At 43.0% G+C, this 22,794-nt stretch overlaps 3 protein-coding genes and 1 pseudogene across 4 annotated transcripts; 2 read left to right on the top strand and 2 right to left on the bottom strand.

Annotated features, from left to right (window-relative positions):
• The first annotated feature begins 1,457 nt into the window (after positions 1–1,457).
• On the top strand, positions 1,458–3,615 carry LOC133922774 (pentatricopeptide repeat-containing protein At3g22670, mitochondrial-like; annotated as a pseudogene).
• LOC133922773 (ATP-dependent RNA helicase SUV3, mitochondrial-like) lies at positions 3,576–12,559 on the bottom strand. Of its 2 annotated transcripts, XM_062368254.1 has the most exons (17): positions 12,209–12,559; positions 11,509–11,626; positions 10,925–11,046; positions 10,654–10,844; positions 10,319–10,459; positions 9,245–9,367; positions 8,686–8,763; positions 7,651–7,819; positions 7,393–7,505; positions 7,195–7,275; positions 6,593–6,658; positions 6,290–6,354; positions 6,140–6,185; positions 5,941–6,057; positions 4,720–4,811; positions 4,530–4,634; positions 3,576–4,105 (listed from the first exon to the last, which is right to left on the bottom strand). In XM_062368254.1, exons 1-17 carry the CDS (start codon positions 12,276–12,278, stop codon positions 4,069–4,071), a joined length of 1,734 nt encoding a protein of 577 aa, XP_062224238.1. In that variant the 5' UTR covers positions 12,279–12,559; the 3' UTR covers positions 3,576–4,068. The 2 variants fall into 2 exon arrangements, with proteins under 2 accessions (XP_062224238.1, XP_062224239.1); XM_062368255.1 differs by lacking the exon at positions 11,509–11,626.
• A 581-nt stretch (positions 12,560–13,140) lies between these two features.
• LOC133922771 (autophagy-related protein 16-like) lies at positions 13,141–16,111 on the top strand. The gene is made up of 5 exons (XM_062368252.1): positions 13,141–13,336; positions 13,432–13,564; positions 13,797–13,978; positions 14,083–14,278; positions 14,868–16,111. Coding segments are annotated over exons 1-5 (1,524 nt in total). The 5' UTR covers positions 13,141–13,334; the 3' UTR covers positions 15,879–16,111.
• Positions 16,112–17,341: 1,230 nt separating this feature from the next.
• LOC133922772 (FCS-Like Zinc finger 8-like) lies at positions 17,342–19,107 on the bottom strand. Its single transcript, XM_062368253.1, has 2 exons — positions 18,624–19,107; positions 17,342–18,516 (listed from the first exon to the last, which is right to left on the bottom strand). The coding sequence occupies exon 2, from the start codon at positions 18,478–18,480 to the stop codon at positions 17,713–17,715; it is 768 nt and encodes a 255-aa protein (XP_062224237.1). The 5' UTR covers positions 18,481–18,516; positions 18,624–19,107; the 3' UTR covers positions 17,342–17,712.
• Between the last annotated feature and the right edge of the window lie 3,687 nt (positions 19,108–22,794).

Genomic DNA, 22,794 nt, shown 5'->3' with positions numbered 1-22,794 from the left:
CTCGATAGTTGCTTCGTGATGATGCCACGTGCACTCCATCCCTCCACGGTTTTGAGATCAAACCACGAAATCGTCCCGCACACTCAAGTGACTCATTACTGCTTGCTTTGACCCCAAGCAAGCATTCCGATGTCGGCACGTATACTCCGTCTTGCGATCTTGACCGTTGGCAAGTCTCTCCCGCTCCTGACCTCTCAGGTCGTCCGGTCACTTACATTGGCATCCACTTCGCTTGACTTTGTCACTACGTCATCTTCATTCTTCCTTCTATGCTTTACTTGACCTCCATATACATAGTTAGGATCACCCTTGACTCTGTCTGGCCTCTTAGATCATTCGGCACCAAACTTCTCGTTTGGCCCTGATCATCCTGTAGTCGACCGCCAATTTGCATACATCAACTACACAACATTAAACAAGCAAACATATTTCTCCAAACCTCCGAAAACATCTCCAATTGGCCCAACATCAAAAACCCTGTCGAATGACCAAATCCATAAAAAATTGTGAACACCGAATGTTTTGGTGTGTACCCATCTCTGAACACTGGATCATGCGTTGTGTGCGCTGATTTCTCTACTGAAAACCTTATGGAAAACCCTTCAATGTGCACCTAGCCCATCACCGGATTATTTGATGAGTACATCTTCTCTCTATAAAAAAAACCCAGACTTTTCTATAAAACTGTCTAATATGTACTGAGCTCCATCGTCGGACCATCTGGTGGGTCGAACTCCACCTAGCGCCAAAAACATACCTCTCTGGAAAATGCTCTGATATTCACATCCTCTGAACACCGGATCATTCGAGACACAGTCTAAGTTTTGCCTTTATATAAAAAAAGCTCTAGTGTGAACTATCTCTGATCACCGGACTATTTGATGTATATAATTTCCTACACATCGGACCATTTTGTGAGTACAGTTTTTCTGGACTCAGAAACATAAACACAAATTCTATTTCTTTTTCACCTTTGATCAGATATGATTATATTTGCAACATATAGACATACTCATACAACCCAAAACTCATCAAATAAGACTACAATCTTGTCAATCACTCATCACAAATAAACTAAGGTATATTTCAACTTAATTTCTCAATATTGGACCAAGCCTTGGTGGTTAGTGAAGGTGATTGAACCCGCTACCCACTAAAGATCAAACGTGATAAAGTTTACTTTTTGTGTGTCTCACAAAAGATAATTTTTTTAAGTGGTAGGCGATATACCCGTCGATAGTGAGATATATGTAGTAACTTTGTCAATCTACAAGCTTTGTATATCCGATTTTCAGTAGACGTTGTTTGAGTACGTGAGTGTGTGTGCGTCTGCGTGTTGATTGAGTTTAAAAAAATAAATAAATGCCAACTTAATTAGGCAGCATTTGTTCATGGGCCGTATTCTGCTTCAGGATCTTGATTGGGCCTTGATTGGGCCCGTCCACCGTCCAGCTCGATCAATTTGCCCGTCGCGCCCAGCCCTGCGCGTCGGTTCTTCCTGCTCTCCAACTCTTCTCTTGCCGTTGCCTCCCAGACTTGCCGCTCCCTGCACGCTCCGCCGCCGTCGTGCGCGCAGGGTCGTTGCTGTAACCTGCGGTTCGTCGTCACCTGGCAGCTCTTGTGAGCTTTTAACCATTTGGGATCTCCCTGTGCGCCAAGCGAGGCGTGTTTCGTTCGCGCACGCCAGATGCTCGACGATTTGCCTCCCCGGCTCCCGAGCTGAAGCATGCGCCGGTGTTTGCGGGTTCTAGCGGCGCCACCGCGGGGGTTCGTGCGAAGAGCAGAATGTGCGTCGCGTCGCGCTTCTCTACCGCGGGGTTCGATCTGCCAGACTGGTTCAGGAACCCAAAGGACCGTGGCCCCTGCGCCGGCTTGGACGGCGACGAAGACGACGACTTTGTGCTCCCTGCCAAATCAGACTTCTTGGAAGAACGAAGCGGCGCCGCTGCCGGCGGAGGATCCAAACCGCTGTCGATCCGCGCCGGCTGTACTGCACCTGCCTCGCACGAGGACGCCGAGTTCGAGGCCGACGTCGACGAGGTCAGCCGGATCCTGAGCTCCCAGTTCGCGTCTCCTGAGGCCATCGTGGTAGCCATGGACTGCTGCTCCGTCAAGGTGTCAGCGCGCCTTGTTGACAAGATCCTGCGCAGGTTCAGCAATGACTGGGTGGCCGCATTTGGGTTCTTCATGTGGGCCGGCGACCAGGAAGGCCACTGCCATTGTGCCGATTCATATGACAGGATGGTCGACATATTGGGCAAGTTCAAGCAGTCCGATTTGATGTGCGGTTTGATCAGCCAGATGCACGAGGTCGGGGGCTTGTTGTCGCTAGCGACCATGACCAAGGTGATGAGGAAGCTCTGTGGGGCCAGCCGATGGAGCGACGCCATTGACATGTTCTACAAAATTGACCAGTTTGGTGTGGCAAAGGACACAAAGGCCATGAATGTGCTCTTGGACACATTGTGCAAGGAGAGGAGCGTGAAGCGCGCAAGGGGCGCCTTCCAAGCGTTGATGGGGACGATACCTCCCGATGAGAGTAGCTTCAACACATTGGTCCATGGCTGGTGCAAGGCGAGGATGCTGAAGGAGGCTCGCGAGATGATGGAGATGGAGGAACATGGTTTCAGTCCTTCAGTGATAACTTACACCAGCCTGATTGAAGCATACTGCATGGAGAAAGATTTTCAGACAGTTTACGGTCTCTTGGACGAGGGTCGCACCAAACGATGCCCTCCAAATATTATCACATATACAATTGTGATGCATGCGCTAGGGAAGGCCGGGAGAACGCAAGAAGCTTTGGACACTTTTGACAAGGTGAAGCAGGATGGCTGTGCCCCAGATGCTTCCTTCTACAATTCTCTGATATATATACTTGGCAGAGCTGGGAGGTTGCAAGATACAAATTTTGTGGTCGAAGAAATGCAAATAACCGGGATATCCCCCAACTTGACTACCTTCAACACCCTGATTTCTGCTGCTTGTGATCACTCTCAGGCAGAGAATGCGCTGAAGCTGCTCGTTAAGATGGAGGAGCAGTTATGCAAGCTGGACATAAAGACTTACACCCCCTTGCTGAAGCTGTGCTGCAGAAGGCAGTGAGTGAAGACACTTCTGTTCCTGATATGCCATATGTTCAGGAAGGACATTACCCCTGATTTTAGCACTTACACGTTGCTGGCGACCTGGCTATGCCAAAACGGGAGGCTTGCTCAGTCTTGGTTGTTCTTGGAGATGGTGTTGAAGAGTTTTGCTCCAAAGCAGGAGACGTTTGATCTTGTGCTGGACAAGCTTGAGAAGAGGAACATGCATTCAGCAAAGAGAAAGGTTCAGCTTCTCAGGATGCAGCTTTCAGCTAGCAGGAGCACTGCTCCCTCTTATTTGAGAGAGGATCGTACTGTACCTCAATAGCAGTAAAAAAAGTTTATAATCTGTAAAATAGGTTCATCACGGGCGTCGCTTATTGAACATGTAAAATATCCCTATGACTCTGTGAGCCCTAGTAAAGTATCAATAGATAAAGAAATAAATACAGAATGATTCACAAGAGAGCAGCACAGGCACAAAAGAAATGATGCACAGCAGCCAACGACAACATTGAGATTTTGCGCTTGTGAAGCAGCCTCTTTTCAACATGAGAAGCAACATTTTTCCTTTCTCTTTACATACAGGGTTACAACAACCATTACAGCTACTCTAAGAACTCAGACTAGAATGCACAAGTTGATACCATTCTGCATGTCTGCAATCCCAGTGTCACACAAGTGCCTTCTGCGTGCCTCTGCTTTTATTATCACTTAAGAAACTAGCACACATTTCTACCGGTGTTGTATAGTTCTGTTTGCATTAGGTACACAAAGTGCTACTGACTGAAAAAAAATGGTGGATGGATAATTCGTGCTGCCAAATTGACTGCTTAGTTAACCTAAATGGTTATGGTGAAAGTATCTCTTCCGTCATCCAAAGCGTTGTTTTGCTTCTCACCGATGATCTGATAACAAATCAGAAAAGGCATGCTCAAATCTGGACTGAATATGGTGAGACCCCTTTTCTTGTACAGGCCTTCTATTTTGATCTTGCATCAACTTGAAAATATTTGCTCCTGTTCATTAACCTCAAGATGGTTAAGTCAAGAAAGAACTGTTCTTAAAACCAGAGAGGGAGCAATGATCATAAATGGATGTAGGGACATTCGAGGGGAAAAAAATGGAAAATTTGGCAGACAAATATATGATGAGGTCAAGGTGCACTGGAGACAGATTACAACATAGAACAGTAATGGTGAATACATGATGCAGCATAGCACTACAGCCTACAATGTGTAAGAGCCTCTAGGGAATCTAGTACTGTTCTGTAAGATTGAAGATTGTGATGCATCCCTCCCATAAAACATTAAAAAACATGAGACTGGAGTGGATTGGAGGAAAGATGAGAAACTTTGTTTTGGCTGAAATGTTTCTAGCATAGTCATCCCAAATATTATTGAAAACAATACCAGAAATTTCTGGATATTAAAGATAACATACAATTGCGACACATCAGATTCTTGGAGCAGCTTTTGCGGAGTACTCAAAAACTTTCTTCGTCCTCGTGGCTGCCATCCTGACCTCTCCAAATATTCTTCGATCAACCTAATATTACCAGCGATTAGACCTCTAATGAATTGCTCAACAGAATGGCCAAGAAAAGAGCTCTAGATGGAACCAAAGTACTCACATGCTGCAGATTGACTTTTGGGAAGCTGCCATTTCATGGTCTGGAAAGGAATCCTCCAATCTGAAGCTTAACCACACATACAACTCTAGGACCTGAAGTGATCACCATATGAAATTGTGATTAATCTCATTGTTAAAATTGTATGGAGAGAGTAGTCTGCTGAAATAAACAGCTAGTGTAATTAATCTTATTGTACAAATTATTTGGAAATAGCGCAAACCATAACGGAAAGCTGTGGGTACAACCCACAACCTTTTTGCCAAAATGTTTCTCTTATATGAATTTGTAGAAGACTCCAGTTGAGAGGCCACCCACCTAGGCTCGAACCCGGGTGCTCACAGGTTATGTGAGTACCCTCCCTAAAGGGTTCGGTACTCCCTTCTCTTAAGACAAAGTCAAGGAGACGTCTTCTTCCCGTGGTTTGAGTTATTTTTTTAATAGTAAAGAAAAAGGATAAACCGTACTAAATTACGTACCGCAAAAGAAATTATGGATTCACCACTGTTTCAGAACTTCCAGTCAGTATTAGGTGACCCTAAGATAGTTTGTACTAGCCACTATATGCATTAATAACAACTGATAGTTTCTACTTATCATATATTCATGCTTAGACTGCTAGTGAGGTTTAACTGAAGCATTTATTGTTATTTTGGATATAGTTAATAATAAATGCATAAGAACAGCCCAAGAAAAAAAGATCTCACTAGAGGCCAGTATATATACGATACCATGTTCGCAAAGGGGGACTTGCAAAGAGCGATGATTCTAGGGGAAACTAATGGTGATTAAATCACACAAACCACATCGCTTTGGGCATCAAATCAACACGGAAAAGAACTTTCGAGGTTTAGACTATAGATTGTTGGATCATACTTAAATTTCTAGTTCAAATTCAAACTGTGTCAGGATAAACAGAATAGAGACTTATCTTTGTGGATAACTTGGCTTATCAGGGTTTTATTTCTTTCTTTCATCCTCCTAACATAGATTGAACTTGGAGAACTTTAAATTTTGTATGAATATAAATAGATTGAGGATTGTATTAGGAAAGAATAGATAATGTTCATACCCATGTTAACTGCATTTGCAGAATATAAACTTGAACAAAGGAATTGTATTCAGAAGAATATTGACAAGTTATGAAGTAGAGTTGACTATGTACGGACAACCCACTAACAGTATCTAACAGGAATTTATATTGGAGAAACAAGGTGCAATGACCTTGTGAACTGATTCAAGCTCCTTGAGTTGATTGTGTGTTTTCGGAACCTGCAATGTTCCAGGTGTGAATATCTCTTTAAGTCGAACAATGCCCTTCTTTGCATAATTTTCTGCAAACTGCATCTTGAAGAAATTAGAGACATTGTGTCTTAATTCCAGAAAATATAGAAAGGAAGAATACTAGGATAGAAATGCTTGCCTGAATTAATCCTTGGACAGATATATCATCACGCATGTCCACTGGACTGCAATATAAAGAGTCGGAACATAATTAGACAACAGTAATTGACAAGCAAGACAATTCAAAGTATAACATATACAAGAGGATAAATTGGGCAGTGCAGATCACCTGAGACAGAAGAGGTATTTATCATACAACCCAAGAGGTAAATCATCAACAATAGCAGCAACCTTCTGTTAACAATGAAAGGAAGAGATGTTACTTCACAAAATATCGTACCTGCAACTCAACAGAAAACATAATCTACCTGACAAAGTTCGCAGTTGTTATAAATTTAAAGAATGCAACTCTGTAGTTTTTAAACAGGAAGTCAATGTGTTTTTACCCAGATGATCTTATTTTAATTTTCTATAATGTTCCTTGTAGAGGATTTGACCTATTAAAAAAGGTGCTTATGGAAAGAAAATTTACCAGCATATCTTCACAATCAGCAATAAAATAGTCCGGAGATAGTTTAGCCTTGTCCAAGAAACGTTCCTGCAGTGAAAAGAAATGTAACATGCATTTCTTGAGCAGAAGAAATAGCTGTGAATAGACAGAAAGCACTCATATACATTTAATAGGAGAGAATTAATAGGATAACAAACTATTCAACAATATATAGATAGACAAAAGATAAATTATACTTTCATTATTGTGAACAAGCAAACTCAAGCTGAACTGCAGAAGTGTAAACAAATACAACAGATATCTCAAAATATAATTAAATTATTGCAAAGGCAATTTAATTCACGCCAATGCAAAAGTTATGAGGACATAATTGATTCAACCAACCACCTGCAGAATTATGATGCGGCTATAGTGCTAGAAACTTCTGATGGCTAATGAAAAATAGCAGAGCAACTTACAGTGCCCCAGCCAAAAGGCTATCACGGTCACCACTAAATTGTTATCTAGTATAACATTTAACTTTGCCGTTGACAATCATGGTTTATTAAAATCTGAAGTGGATATGTGTTTGTATTGAGGCATTTTACCATATAAAATACCAAGAAAGATGGTTTTTAGCTTACCAGTATAGGGTGAAAAAAGTCATTTCCATGCAATCGTGAATACAAAGACAATAAATCGAATGTGGGGAAAAGTCCAGCACGCTGCAGAGAATCAATGTCAGCATTTGTGGTTACTTGTACTAATTATGAATTATACAAAGTTTCTTGCTGCTTTCATAGTGCTGGAAATCAATACATTGCGCAATAATTAGTGAGCACCTCTATAATGGGGGAAGGTGAATCCAGAGATGAGTGAAGTAATGGGAGATCTTCAGCATCTAGACATGTCACTTCACCAACTGGGAACTTAGACCCATATCTCCCAGCCCTGCCTATAAAAGAGAAGCAAGGCTTAAACCATGCATTTCGTGCAAAATGTGCCCAACCTGCTACTCAAAGGGACAGTGCAACAAGCGGAAACCAAAAGGAGGGAAGAAAACTGCCGGAGGTAAAACCAATAAGAAGCAAATGTAATACCAGCAATCTGTTTGATCTCAGCCACAGTCAGTTCCCTGTTGCTGAAGCCATCAAACTTCATCATTGTAGAGAAAATAATTCTATAAATGTTCAGATTAAGACCCATTCCAATAGCATCACTAGCCACTAGCACATTAAGGTCACTGCTGTCATCATTGAACATTGTCGCCTGCAAGATTAGGGAACAGGTTAATTCACTTATTGTCTCATCGAAACTATCATGGTATCATCAAGAATAAAGCATGACCAACTAAAAAAGAAATTTATAGTTTTTTACAGCCAACAAGACTACAACCATAACCAGCAATATCTTGAATCCTGGCCAAAATTATGTGCTTTTGGCATTAATTATACAAATCAAGAAAAAGGTGGTTGGCTGCGTTCCTTAAGTTCAGTATCAATAACTAGTATCAATCAACAAATTTGTTAACTGGAGGTTCATAATCCTGAACATAGAACACTATGATCTATTCAGCAGCATATATAAAGCAGCCTTGACATTACAAACTTTTTATTAAAAATATTTCATTATTCAGATGGTTGTGCGACTTGGATATAACAGAAAATGAAGTTTATCAATCAAAATTCACCTGGGTACATTGAGTATTATGCAAGTAACATCTTCCGTGTGCTGATTTCCTGATATGCATCTCAATTTATAAATGGGAGTTGTGGCATTTGTATTTCAATTTACTAGTAACTAGATAAGGACCTAGAGACACATGACAACGAGGTAAAAGCTACAATAGTATGATAAAAAAAAAAAAACTCGACCTATGGGGGAAGACAGCCCATGGCATTACTTTTAAAGGTCGAGAAAAGGCACCGAAGGCCGGCCACCCAGGGGTATCACTGAAAGCGACTTCACGGCCGCGCAGGACCACGCTGAAAGCGACACACAGCGAGACGTCTTTTTTTGTGAGAACCAGGGTTCGAGTTCTGGTTGGTAGCACTACAACTAGGTGACTTACCACCGTGCTATCAGCACGTTCTAACAATAGTATGATAGAAAATACCCTGTTGTAAAGAAAGTACCTGTTTCGTTCGAGTTTCCGGTGGCAATGAGCCATAGACCACAGAACAAAGATGCTTTCCCTCCGTTTCAATTCTTTTCTGAATGCATGAAAATTAGTAACATAAGAAAAGCAGCTGAATCTTCATATTTCACTTCATATCTGCTGGAAAAATATTTTTTCGTGATCATAAATGTAATCTGTAGTCTGTACATCAATATGAGGACGCATATTCAGGATTTTAAGGTGCGGACATAGGAAAAGAAGTTACTGGGGTCACACCATTGATATAAACTAATAATGATAAGAAGGTCACTATGACGGCCAACTTGTTCTTGGATTTGGCCAGAGGCATTGTTGTGGTCACTGGTGCCTGAGCCTTGTAAATTGGATCTGCCCCTGGCTAAGGAAAAGAAACATACTTCGATGGTTGCCAAATACAATAACAAGTTTCCTCATTTACCCTTTTTTCTAGTTTTTTCTTTTTTTTTTCTTTTTACTCTCTTAAATATGCGGAGCACATCAAACACTATTTATGATATCTGAAGCAATGCTGCAACGGTCATTTGAACAATACCAACCTTGAAATTATAAATCCCACGTCTTGAGAATGTTACTAAACAATCTCCTGCCCTGATGTTAGAGAAAGACCCAAGTGGAGACTTCAGAGGAACCAAAGGAGATAGTCTCTCATAATATTGAACCTGTTCAGCAACATCGAACCTGTAAATTAGGATATTTGCTATATGACAGCATGCTGTGTAGATGTTTGCATAGTACTTCGGCATTATTAGCACCAAAAATAGATACGATGCAGCAGACATTCAATTGGGGAGGGCAAAGCCTCTAAAGTTCAATTACAATATTCTCTGCAAATACAAAACAACAGCATATCACCAACAAAAGCTGCATAAGACCGCACATAATCTTGTCATGAGGAGATCCAAAGGTAGTTTTACTCCATCTAATAAAAGATAAGTGAAATTTTAGAACAGTCAACAATTTAGTGTTATCCGTCAATATATTTATGAATATTTAGATCGGACATATGAAAGAGCTATGTTTCAAAAAACTTTCTTACAAGGTTTTAAACATATGTTAAAGATGTGTGTTTAGGAGTGGCAATGTCCAAAATGTCGCGTCTGCGACTGGAGGTACTAGACAAGATGCTTACAACTTACAACCTAAATTAGAGCAAGGGCTTAAAATTGGCATGTGGCAAAACATTAATTGAGTAGCATGGCAGATGGTGTTATCCATGAAACATGATATTTATCATCTAAAAATGTGTATGAAAGCCATATATGATAATTCCATAAAATTGTTACATATCTTAAGTTAAAGTGGAGTGAATTTTGCCTAGCAAAAAAAAAAGGTGGAGAGAATTTGAAAGCATAAGCTAATGCTTGCAAGACCATGGGATAGTGATATTTAATAATGTTTAATCTCATACTAGGTAACTATATTATCGCTTCTCTTGTACAAGAAAATTGTCTGTCCATGTCAACAAATCTAACTTCATAGCTATGATATTATACTGGCAGAGCAATATGATTGCAACCTTAATACACTTCAATTTCACAAGTACCATATGTGGACAAGAAATTACATCATATCAGTTTGCAGTACAAATTAGGTTAGTTCATTAAAATTACCGTAACTACATCACCAGTAGCTTCAAGAATTCGCTGAATAAGAGGAACAGCAGCTGGGTCACCACAAACATGAAGTTCATCTGAACATAGCCCCAGAAGTGCACGTGTGAACGAAAAACCCCTTGATCTACAGCCAACCATCTATTCCACGGAAGAACACAAGATGAAACTGATGATGAATATTCAAAAGAATGCTTCATAGACAGTGGGAAATACACTTGAGTGTATGATTTATTCAAAAAATCAACTTCATGATACTCTAACTTTCTATTTGTAGTATGAATGTACATCTCCCTAACCTAGAAGGTATACAAAATGTCTGTTACTTTAAGTACCTGAATTTCATCAATAACAGCGCACTGATACTCAGTTGTCACATCAGCCATCTCAACTGTCAAGGAGCTATGCTTTGCACCATCAATTTCATTCCTTTCTTGTCCAGTAATCAAGTTACAAGGGACACCAACGTTGTTTAATCTTTGTGCTACTTCCCGTGCTAACAATCTCAAAGGTCCACAGTACACACCTACAGCATTTGATGAGAATTCAGAGTAATCATTGTAACTGTATGTCATTTTGGTATCACTGAGAAAATCAAAATAGTACCTGAAGAGCTTGCTTCTAATCTCTTGAGAGCATTATGTGTTTTCCCACTGTTTGTCGGACCAACATGTAAAAATACATTGCGCTTCTTTTCTCGGGCCTTTGGGTACCACATATGAGGATGTCTATTATCCAAGATAGCACATAACTTTGTTGAAGTCATAGGGTAATAAACGAGAACATGCAGCATTTTCCAGTACATGTAAGCATGCAAACAAACTTAAAGTTTCACAGTTCCACATTACACTTCAGTATGGCCATTGCTCCATTTCCAAAAAAAAAAGTATGAGGATTGCTAGGGCAAATTTAACGGAAGTACAATATATGTGCATCCCTATTGTTTCAACAGTTCTCATATTTCAAGCCACCATAGTATGTTACTTTCTTTTGGAGTTCACCTTTTTTATGATGAATAATGTCGGATTGTTAGGTACCAGCATCCCACACTGGAACTTTATTTTAAGAAGTCGAGAAATGTATTCCCTTTAAGATATGTTACAAAATGCATGACACATATGCAGTCAGACAACAATATATAGAAATATTTTGATATTGCATAAATTAAGGGGATTCGAATTGATTCTTACGTCATATCAGTCAAGTCAAACTTCCCAGAGTTGTGGTAGTCCCTCCTAAATCTCAAACTAGTGGAATTTACCATGGAATGTAGATCAGAATTGGAGAGAAGGCAGCGAACATAAACAGCTGTTCAGAGTACTGAGTTTGTTAGAAAAATGTTCTTAGCAAATCTCGTTATGTAACAATAGTACAATGGACAAGTTCACTAGAGTTTTTTACACTGAAACAATGCGAGATACCAAAGCAATTACAAAAGCATATGACGGACTATAAAATAATCACACAAATAGGATAAGATAACTATACATTTACCATATATGACACGTCCATTCCCAAATAAGATTCTTCTCCAAAGCTATGCTCTGTTTATCAGAACAACCACCAATCACAACCAACAGGAAAAAATATCTCCTTTTAATTCCTTTCCCTCAAAGAACTCCAATCAACCCATAATCAATTTACTGTTTGTTCAATTCTCCAATCAAACATGAAAAATTAAGGTACTAAATAACCTCCAAATAGATATTATCACTGATACAACTATAACCATGATCAGGAATGACCGCACAGCGCGCGCCTGGTTCTGACATTCCACCGAACAAGTAGAGCGCGCGCCCCCAACCACGAGATCAAACTACCGACCAGCCACCACACGCAACGGCCAAGAATTCAATCGCCCAGCAAAGAACGTAGCACGATTGCACGAACCAGGCAAGCACGAGGAGGCCGCAGGGGACGACGAGAGCGCCCTCCGGCGCAGGAGAGCGGCGACCGCCATTGCACCGTATCCTCTCTCCTCGCTTCCCTCCGACCGACACGGCTCAGAGCGAGGCAATGGCGAGGCACCAGTACCGGCTCGGCAGCGCAGGGAGACGAGGAAACCAAAACGCCAACGCGCTCGCGGGGTGGGGGCGGCGGCGGCGGCCGAGGCTTTCGCCGAAAAGCGAGGCGGGGAGGAAGCGGGCCTATTCCTCTGACATATGCAACAACTCCCCTCTCACGTTACGTTAGAAGCGGAGACGATCGGTAACGAATGCCTCCCGTGGCCACCAAGCTCGGAATTCGCTCCTCGGCTCAGTTTATTTCTTTGGCTTGGGCCAAAGACGCATATGAGCTATTAAGACTGGCTCAAAGGGATTCCCTTTAGCTGATAGTGATTTTTGTTTTTTTAGCGTTCTAATAGTTTTATTTTACGGTTTCTATCACGATAAGATTCTCAATATCATTTTCTTTAGGACAGCATTATCTCTTCTTTCCCTTCACGATTCCCTCGAAGAGCAGCTGTTGGAGATGAGAGAAAATAAAGAGAATGAGAATGAAGAAGAGAATCAGGAAGGAAACAAAATAAAAAGAATATGATTGGAGATGATTTAAGAAGCCTCTAAACTTTGAGTCAGTCGATTAAACGTTTTAGTTACCTACCTGTATTTACTATTTTAATCTAATTTAGTATGCGTATATATACAGTTTTATTTTAACTTGAAAAGAATTTTACTTCGCAACCTAATATATTCACTTACACAATTGACTTACTTATTAGTATCATAAATATTTTTTATATAAATAACTAATCATAACTTAGAAAACAATATCATAGGTCGCTATAAAATCTCATTGGAAAACCAAACACACCATTGCGTCCAAACCCAATCCGTTTCGAGCTGAGCCCATCCATCCAGAACAAGTCCGAGTCCAAACTCGCAGCCAGGACGCCGGCTCGCTCTCTCTCTCGTCTCCAACGAAGGCCGAAACCGAGCCGCCCTTGCCAAGAACCGAAGCCACCGAACGCGCGGCCTCTTCCTCCGCCGCCGCCGCTGCCGGGATCGACGCGAGAATGTGAGCAATCCTTCTACTCAGCAGCTAGCTAGCCCAATGCCTCTTCTTCTGTTTGCTTCACAACGGGGGGACGGTTTGCTGCTGTTGCCGTGCAGGACGATGGTGGAGGCCGACGCCGGCAGAGCGGCGATCCGGCGCGCCCTGAAATCGCTGCGGCGAAGGCACCTCGTCGAGGAGGGGGCGCACAGCCCGGCCATCGAGGCGCTCACCCGGCCCTTCGCCGCCCACGTAAGAACAATTTCGCCTTCCCCCCTTTTCCAATCTCGCAGTTTGCATCTTGCTTGCTTGATCGAACTTTGAAGGTTGCACTCGAATGTGTTATATTGATGATACCACTCGAGCCTTCTGAAATCGACTGCCGAAAATCCAAGCTTCTTTTCAAGAACTTGGATGTTTCGTGATGTCTTTGGTATTTAGTGAACGAGGGATTTTTTTTTTTTTTTTTGTGGACTCCTTGTAGGCTTTGGAATGGAAGGAGAAGGCTGAGAAGCATGAGTTGGAGCTGCAGCAGTGTTACAAGGCGCAATCACGTCTGTCTGACCAGCTTGTTACCGAGATAGAAGAGGGGAAAGCATCAAAAGCACTGCTCAAGGAGAAGGAAGCATTGATTACAACTTTGCAGAACGAACTCAAGCAAACTAGGTATTGAATGTGATTCATAGTTTGCTAAGTGTGTGATTGATTATACTGCTTGGCCATGGTTGTGGAGAACATGGCCACTCAACGCTTGTGTAAAACTTCTGCAGCGAAGAGAATGTGCAGCTAAAGCAGTCACTTGAGGAAAAAACAAAATCTTTAGATCTTCTCATTCAAGAGCACCAGGCAGCTAAAGCCGAACTTGAACAGGCATTAGCGAAACTAAAAGTTTCTGAGGATGAAAACAAAAAACTGATTGATCGATGGATGCTAGAGAAGATGAAGGATGCAGAGAGGCTCAATGAGGTACTTTATTGTCTCTTTGTTGCTCAAAGTGCACGTTTCCAATGTGTGATTTCTGAAATAGGGGACTGCTCAAGCATTATGCTTGAGGCTTGCTTGCGGAGCAACTGGCACAAATATGATCAAGAAAACTTCTTACCAGTTAGCAACATATATTCCCTTACCATAGTTGCAATGGTCCTGTAATAACCAACAGAGATACTTCAAATGCAAGCATGCATACCATAGCATGACACAGCAAGCATAGTACATTATTACTGTTGGTAGAATATTTTAGTTTTGTAGTTTTGCATGACTGCTGAAATGTCATCCTTGTAAATGACCTTTATTACAGCAGTCTTGAAATATCTACCCCTTAATTGTATAAAACTGAACACATTGTCCACAACAGTTCAATCCTTTCTCAATCATACATGGCGTTCTAACTCTTTTGCTTCCGTAACAAGAGTGGACACAGAAGTGACTAAATATGTTGTTTTAATAGACAGGAATAATTTATTTTGCTGTATGTTTGACATAGCCAACTGTACCCATAGCACTAGCATGTATCAATAAATTAATGCTTTAACCTGTGAGAAAAAAAATTGTTTAGGCCAATGCGATGTATGAAGAGATGGTCCTTAAGCTAAAGACAGCTGGTGTTGGTGGTATACAACACAATGCTCAACAAGAAGCTGATGGCATCATACGTCGATATGAATCTGGCTACGTGGAAACACCAATCCCATCTACATGCACAATCACCATTCGTGCTCATGATGGTGGGTGTGGATCTTTAGTGTTCCAGCATAATTCAGACAAGCTAATTAGTGGTGGTCAGGATCAAACTGTTAAGATATGGGGTGCATATACCGGTGCTTTGATCTCTACTCTGCATGGTTGTTTGGGGTCTGTCAACGATCTTGCTGTGACCAATGATAACAAGTTTGTGATTGCTGCCTGTAGCTCCAACAAGCTGTTTGTGTGGGAAGCCAATGGGGCGTGTCCTCGTCACACTCTGACTGGGCACACAAAAAAAGTTTCTGCCGTCGATGCAAGCTGGGTGAAAAGCTTTGTTGTTGCTAGTTCATCTCATGATCGTACTATCAAGATTTGGGATCTCCATACAGGTTTCTGCAAAAGCACCATAATGTCAGCAAGTAACCCCAACTCACTAGCTTTCATTGATGGTGATATCATTTGTTCGGGTCATAGGGATGGAAACCTTCGGTTCTGGGACATCCGTAGTGGGAAATGCACTACACAAATAGCTGCTCATATTGATGTCACGTCGGTCTGTGTGTCACGGAGCAAAAATTTTGTTCTTACAAGTGGGAGGGATAATGTGCACAACCTTTTTGATGTTAGAACTTTGGAGGTTTGTGGAACATTCAGGGCGATGGGTAACAGAGTGGTGGGCAGCTGGGGCAAACCATGTATAAGCCCTGATGAAAATTGCATTGCTGCTGGTTCTTCTGATGGGTCTGTTTACATATGGTCGAGACTGAAGAATGAGATGCCGACCATCCTAGAGGGTCATTCTTCACCAGTTCTCACAAGTGCATGGTGTGGGCTAGGACCACTTGCGACCTCGGACAGGAATCATATTTATATCTGGACTTGAGATCGACAATTCATTAACTCATCCGATCCAAGATCTGGAGAGTTTTGCTCCAATACGTTAATATCTGTTCTCATCCTTCTTGAGAACACTAGTTTTCATGTGAATGGTTTAGTTAGTTTCTGAACATTGTAAATATTTAGAATTGACAATGACTACTTCACTTCGCCATCTGTTGCATGTTTACATGATTTGCAAGGTTTTGAAGGCAGAAATTTCCTGCTATTGCTGAATCATTTTGGTGTTATTTTAAGGATAAATCTGTGAATCGCTGGTCAGCTCGGCAAGCATTTCCAACATTAAGGAAAATGGCATTGAATTCATGTAGGAATGCTTTCTCCTAATCACTTTTAAATTGTGTATTGATACTATTGTTGCTTCAGTTAACTTAGGAAATACTCCATGATCCTTCCTTGTGTTCAGTTAAGTTGAGATGTTCTGGACTTGGGTTTTTATTTTCCTCTCTGATCAGGTGTAAATAAGTCTTTAGTTGTGGTTTTGTTCAAAGTTTAGTCTTGAGTCTTGCACCTGCATTTGATGCAGGAGAGATTAATTCGGGCACCTGTACTAGTTCCTTTTCAACTGACGTATAGAGGATTGTGTTGTGGATACAGGAGGCCATATGTTCCTCCTGAATGTTACCAAGCATCATATGAAGCCATGCAGTCAGACGAAATCTGTATATCATTTGTTGTGTCAGTTCTTGTACTGGACATGAGTTATCACACCTGATCGTCCCCAGTGAAGTTAAATGATTACAAGAATTCTGCAGCAACAACCAAAGCTAAACTCATCAAGAAATGCCTTGGTGCTCTAACTCATCGTGAATACGTTCAGAATCTTCTTTGCTCCCTGCAAGAAAGAGAGAGGTTTCAATACTCAGGCAATGCCCATCACATCAGGTCATCAGCTGACAGCATGGTACATAACAATCACTAGAAAATTAAAATGGGCGTCAATTCAATTCAGTCAGCGTCATGGAAAAGGAAGCTTGACAGAGAAACCGAAACACTAGAGATCAGGCCAGATGAGATCAAATGGCCACCGCAGTGAAGCAAAGACTGCATGAGCAGCCTGGCCCCACGGGACAGACACACATCGAGAGGGTTGGCTGCAACGGCTTGCAGCTGAACCCTGGCAGGGCCCTGACAGGGACAAGGCACCGTTCAAGTGGGCACGCACGTCCCACTGGCCCAGCTGATCGATCGTCTGGTCTGGGCTTTGGATGAGCAGGGCAGGCAGGGCTCGCCACAAGAGACATCAATCGTTGGGGTTTTCCCCTTCGGCTATTGCTGCAAGAGACCATCAATGATTGGGGACTCAGCTCATGGCATACTCTAACTCTAGGTTAGTTGTATATGTTCATGCTGGTTTCATGGAGAAATGGTCTGAAATTCTTGTCGGAATTGGAGAGATGTTATGAATTATTGTCAGAGTTTGGAAGTGTTTTGAAGTTCTGTTCGGGATTGAAGAACTGCCTGTGCTGTTTGCAGACAAAAATTCAGTTTTGAGGTCAGGACTGACTCGAGCTGTTTTGAAACCAAGAACAGCTAGGCTTTTCTTGGAAATCAAATCCATCACATAGTAGTTCAGCATTCAGCAGCTAATTGACAGGTTGAGATTTTGTTACAAGTTTCTCTACTAGCAACATGTTGAGATTTATATGACAGCTTCGGCTCAACCTGATCAAGAAAACAGCTTTGATCATCTGATCAAGAAAACAGCTTTGATCATCTGATCAGATGGAGCAACCAGTACAATACTACAACATTAGGTCTGAACTTAATAGCACTCTGCAAACTCAATTTACCTATGCAACGGGCTACGCATGCATGGATCACAAGCTCAAGAAACCCCTGTCGCCGCGCGCCGGCAAATTTATCTGCCGCGGCGGGCTCTCCGCGGCGGCGCCCTCCACGACGCGGTCGCCGAAGATGTGCACTGTCCTCGGGTTCGGCCCGCGGGAGATGACGCACGTGTAGTCCTCCGACGACGGCTCCATCTCACCAGGCTCTGAAGCCGCGGCCGGCGATGCCACCTCGCGTCCGCCGCCGCGCAGGGGCAACCACGAGCTCTTGTTCTTGACGCCGAACTCGACGCGGCGGTCCAGGGAGCACGACCGGGCCAGAGAAGGCGGCGTCTGCGCGCTGATGGCCCGCGACGTCGCCGCGAGGACGCCCCTTTGCTGCTGGTCGGTGCAGTCCAGCGCGTCGGCGAGGCCGGCGAGGCCGTCGCGCCACGGCCGGCGCTTTCCAACAACGTCCGAACAGGACGCGAAGACCGCGGCCGCGTCGATCACGGAGGTCGGGCTCATGGAGAAGGACGTCTCGGACTCGGCGTCTGGCACTGGGTTCTTGGCGAAGACGCTGCCGGTGGGCAGGGAGGAAGAGTGCAACAGCCTCGGAGAGGCGAACAAGGCACGGGCAGTGGCACCCTTGCTGCCGCCGGCGCCGGCGCCGGCGCCGGCGCTGCTGTCACCATCACATGGAATCGTCGATGAGCTCGCGAGCTGATCGGAGACGTGGCCCCGCTGCGCACTGGCTCCGTTCATCGACCTCGACCTCCTCCTCAAGATCGTCTCCTGGATCTTTGATCTCAAGAACATGCCAAGAACAGTGGAAGAACAGCACAACACAACACTCTGCACGGACAGACGGTAACACAAGAATGTCAATATGAGATGTTCATGTCTAGTACTGATCAGATTGCAGAAAAAAGAAGTGATTTTTAAAGAATTCACAGCCTGACCTTGATTCCACCTTCAGTTAGGTGGATAAGAAGCAGCAGCTAGCAAGAACCAGCAAGTCTTGCAGGCTGCAACGCCATGGACGAGGCGGTGAGCTTAAGTACAGAGCTCGAAGCCAATCAAAACCTCAGAGGTGCACTCAAACGCAACTGCAAGTGTCTTTCAATAAAACAAACGCAACTGCAAGCTCAGGGGGAGAAGCAAAACAGACTCATGCACCAGCTTGCTTGTAGTTGTAGTAGTGTGCCTTGACTGCACTTCAAGCAAGAATCGAAGAGCTCAATTGCTAGTTACCTACGACCGAGCCGAGAGAGAGAGAGAAAGAGAGTAATGAGATGGTTGGGGGAGTGTGGTGATCTTAAAGAAGACTCTCCCTCTCCCTGTGCCTGTGATGTCATCGTTGGTTTGTGTGTGTGCGTTTCCAAAGGGCATGCCCTTATCTTCATCACTGCCCATCGTTTTCTCTGCGTTTGCTAGCTCCTTGTGTCGTGTGTTACCGTTCGTTTCCATTCGAGCCCATTCACACAATGGTAGATTCCAGTTCCATTGGTGCACAGCACCACAGCAGTCGGATTTCTTGTCGACCTGTGAATGCAAGGTGCTGCAAAATCTTGTTGTCATCCTGCTGATCAGATGATCCAATGATTGGGCTACTTCGTCTTTTTCTTGCGAGAGCAGTATGCAGCACAGAGAAATGCAGAATTGCAGATAGATCATGCACTTGTTAAAAATATCATGATTTTTGCAACTACACGCTGTTGGTATACCTACAAAATGCCTGCTAATGTACCTCCGTGGAACTAGCACTGTCAGTGAAAAAAAAAAGAAATCTCAAACCGCTGCAAAATTGGAGCATATTTGGAGGTTGGAACACATGAATTTCACGTTGTGCACGAGACGGTTCAATTACCTTATAAATTGCGGGGGGGGGGGGGGGGGGGCGAAATCCTGCTTCCAAACGGAACCTTACATGCCCATGGATAGTTGTTATTTACTGCTTTCTTTTCTTTCACTTTCCAAAAATCAAACTCAAGAACAATATCGCAATTAGTATTTATTTCTAACTGTTTATGTGGCTCGTTTAAATTGTCCACCACTGAGATAAAAGAGATGTAGCCTTCGCGTTTGTTTGCTTCTCTTCTCAGCACTGCATTGCACAGCCCCCACACAATGCGCGCTGCAGTAGGCTTCACCAGTGTTCTCCTGCCATGTGTCCCATTACATCGACAGAAATGGCAGCATCATGAGTCTATTTGACCCACCCAATTTGGGGGCTAATGGCGCTGCAAAGGGCGTGGGTGAGAGCAGTGGCGGACATAGCTACTAAGATCTTATTTAGTAATGTCTTACTTAGAGATTTATATAAGATTTAAAGTTTATATAATATAATAAAATTATTCAATTATGTATTTTTAATTCAAAATAAGAATAATATGTCTTACCTCAAACTGTCAACAGTTTCGACTCTAAAAATTTCTAAAGCTGGATATGACCAGCTTTAAAAATTCCTAAATTGTAGCTTTGCCAGCTCTGGTTCTTCTTCCTCCTCCTCCTCTTCTCTTCTTCTTTCTCTTTCGTGAACAAAAATTAAAGGTGCTCCCAAGTGCTCTAAGGGGGTAGAGCCCCCTCGGCTCCCTGTGGATCCGTCGCTGGGTGAGAGGCACACAGAGATAAGACAGTAACTGGAAGTATTAACTAATCAAGGTAGATTGAATAAATTAGAGGGATATTATTTTGTGACAACATCATCTTATTCTGTGCCGATAACTCTTCCTTTGAATGTCCGATTCAATAATGTGATGGGGCCCCAACTCACTGCTGAAAACTACACAAAAGGTGAGGGTTGCAGAATGGCCATGGATGCCTAGCTGAAATTCTTTAGAAACATATCGTTATTGTGGCTATGAATTACATTACTTTTTTTCTTCATGGATGCACTTTCATGATGTGAAAAACAGGTTTTCCGATCTGTCCCCTTCAGTATTTATTGACATTTTTTATATATCTATCCCAAAATTTGAATGTTGAAAATATTAAACTTAAAATCAGCATGCCGAATCGTAGAAGAAAAAAAGGGTTCCCGGTCCATTCCGGTTTTCGCAAAAACCGTCTTTTGCAGACGCTGCGGCGAGTGAACGACGACGCAGCATTGCTGCAAGTGAAATCCGCTCCATCACCATGCCATGCCACTACGATTGTTCCCTGCACGCCGGCGACGCCCATGCCTCTGCCGGCTGCCGCACGGTGGCCGTACTTAGCCCAGCCAAATTATTGGAGCTGACACTTGAATCATTCGAGCCGTGCTTATCAGTGCATTTTCTGTTCGAGTATATGTTCTGCATATTGACAAGTGAGTGATGGAACCACTCGAAGCGTCAGCTGTGATTGTACTGCATTTTCTTGGAGTGTTTTGTTTCGCATGGCGACAGGTTTAGTGATCGAGCAGAAAGGGATTAGTGCGATTAGTTTTCTTTCGGGATTCAGGAGTACTACCAGCTGATACTAGCTCGACATTTTTTGTGTATAAACACTCGTTGACAGGCAAATTTTGTAATACATGAGAACTGACTTCTCCCAGCGTTACTGCTACACTATATGGCTATCCAGATCCATCAAGAACTAGATGTACGATGCAGCTGTGCGACTATCATATATGCAAGTGACCAACACCATGGCCTATTGGGCGAGAGAGGAGAGAGAGGCTGCTACTGATTTCGAGTACTTGTTTACTGTCCTAGGTCAATGGCAGTGAATTTTTTAGCCATGCCTTCTCCTGACTGAATTTTCGGCTGAACAGACGCCGGGCGTAATCTTGTGGGTGACAGACAACGCCACGGCACATTGGAAGGGGGAGAGAATGGCAGGTGTAAAGAACTGCATGCCGTTCCTTCTGTACTTGGTCCAAAGTAACAACCCAACCAACCCCATACCATAATCACACATAAACTTCATTATCATTTTAGAAAAAGTTAAGCATCTCTCTCTCTCTCTCTCTCTCTCTCAATTTCTCTCTCGAGGATCTGATGAGAGGGCAATCCAGGTGTCTGCCTTTCCTTCCTCTTCCATTGACATTGCCCAAAGGGTGAAAGGGAGGGGTACCTAACCTGCCCTCCTGACCGACGCATTTCTGAGCTGTTTTTTCTCTGAAACTAATTGCATTTCTGAACTGAGTAATGGAAACTGGAAACAGCAGATATTGCATAATGCTTGCTGTTGCACTTGCACATGCACCAACAGTGCAGTGATTGGACACGTCTTTTGCCAAAAACATGGTGAAGAAAGCAACTAGGCAGCGCCTGATTAACTCCATGCTCTCCCAAAGCCTGCTGTTTTTTACTTTCTGTGAACTCAACATCATGCAGTGGTACTCTGGTAGAAGGTAAATTATGCAATTGTTGACTGGGTCGGTGAAATGAATCTGCCATGCGTGCTTGTCTCCCTTTCGCCTTCAGTAAGAAGCACCAGCTCAATGAAAAGAAAAGAGCAAAAAAAGAAGCAGCATCAAGCATCAGCTCAATGCGGAGAAAAGAACGAAAGAAAAAAAGAAGCATCAGATCAAATGATCAATGCGGAGAAAAGAACAAAAGAAAAAAGAAGCATCAACTCGATGCAGAGAAAACAAGAAGGCTAGCCACTGTTGGTTACAGGCAGTGCTTGTTTGGGCCTGCGTCATGGAAGCTTCATGTGGAGCTTTCAGGTGAAGAAGCCAGCAAGCGTCTCCCAATCTGGCCGTCTAGCGTTGCTGCTAAAGCAGGGCGTCGTTGATGTGGCGGCGTTTAATCTCGAGTCGCCAGATTGTCAGAATGATGATGGTGAATCGGTTGTCTTTTGCCTTCTCATGGATGTATTATGGATAGCCACAGTTCGTTAGATATTTCATATTTGTTCTGATCGGATTTGGACTGAACCTCACTTGTCATCTGATTACGGAGGAGTTTCAAATCTTCTTCCTTGTCTCAACCATTGAATTTTATTTTCCCTGATCCGACGAGAGGTGACAACAGACAACAGTACAAGTTACTCACGGCCAAAAGGTGCAGTTGCATGGTCGGAAAACCAATCTGAAGGCAGGCAGCCATGGAAAACATGGCACGTAGCTTCTCTAATCACCACGACACTACCGCGATGACTCCATTGGCATCAACTGAATCAAACATGATAGCATTGTTTACG

The sequence above is a fragment of the Phragmites australis genome, chromosome 6 (assembly GCF_958298935.1).
Source record: "Phragmites australis chromosome 6, lpPhrAust1.1, whole genome shotgun sequence".
In the NCBI taxonomy this organism is placed as follows: Eukaryota; Viridiplantae; Streptophyta; class Magnoliopsida; order Poales; family Poaceae; genus Phragmites; species Phragmites australis.
Note: the sequence above shows the minus strand (reverse complement) of the source record. Positions and strands in the feature narration are given on the sequence as shown.

Coding starts and splice junctions, on each gene's coding strand:
- LOC133922772 (XM_062368253.1), bottom strand. CDS start 18,480: ATGTTCTTGAGATCAAAGATCCAGGAGACGATCTTGAGGAGGAGGTCG.
- LOC133922771 (XM_062368252.1), top strand. Junction 13,565..13,796: donor CCCGGCCCTTCGCCGCCCAC/GTAAGAACAATT, acceptor GACTCCTTGTAG/GCTTTGGAATGGAAGGAGAA. Junction 13,979..14,082: donor AACGAACTCAAGCAAACTAG/GTATTGAATGTG, acceptor AAACTTCTGCAG/CGAAGAGAATGTGCAGCTAA.
- LOC133922773 (XM_062368254.1), bottom strand. CDS start 12,278: ATGGCGGTCGCCGCTCTCCTGCGCCGGAGGGCGCTCTCGTCGTCCCCT. Junction 7,276..7,392: donor CACCTTCCCCCATTATAGAG/GTGCTCACTAAT, acceptor GATTCTCTGCAG/CGTGCTGGACTTTTCCCCAC. Junction 6,058..6,139: donor CTGTCCAAGGATTAATTCAG/GCAAGCATTTCT, acceptor TTCAAGATGCAG/TTTGCAGAAAATTATGCAAA.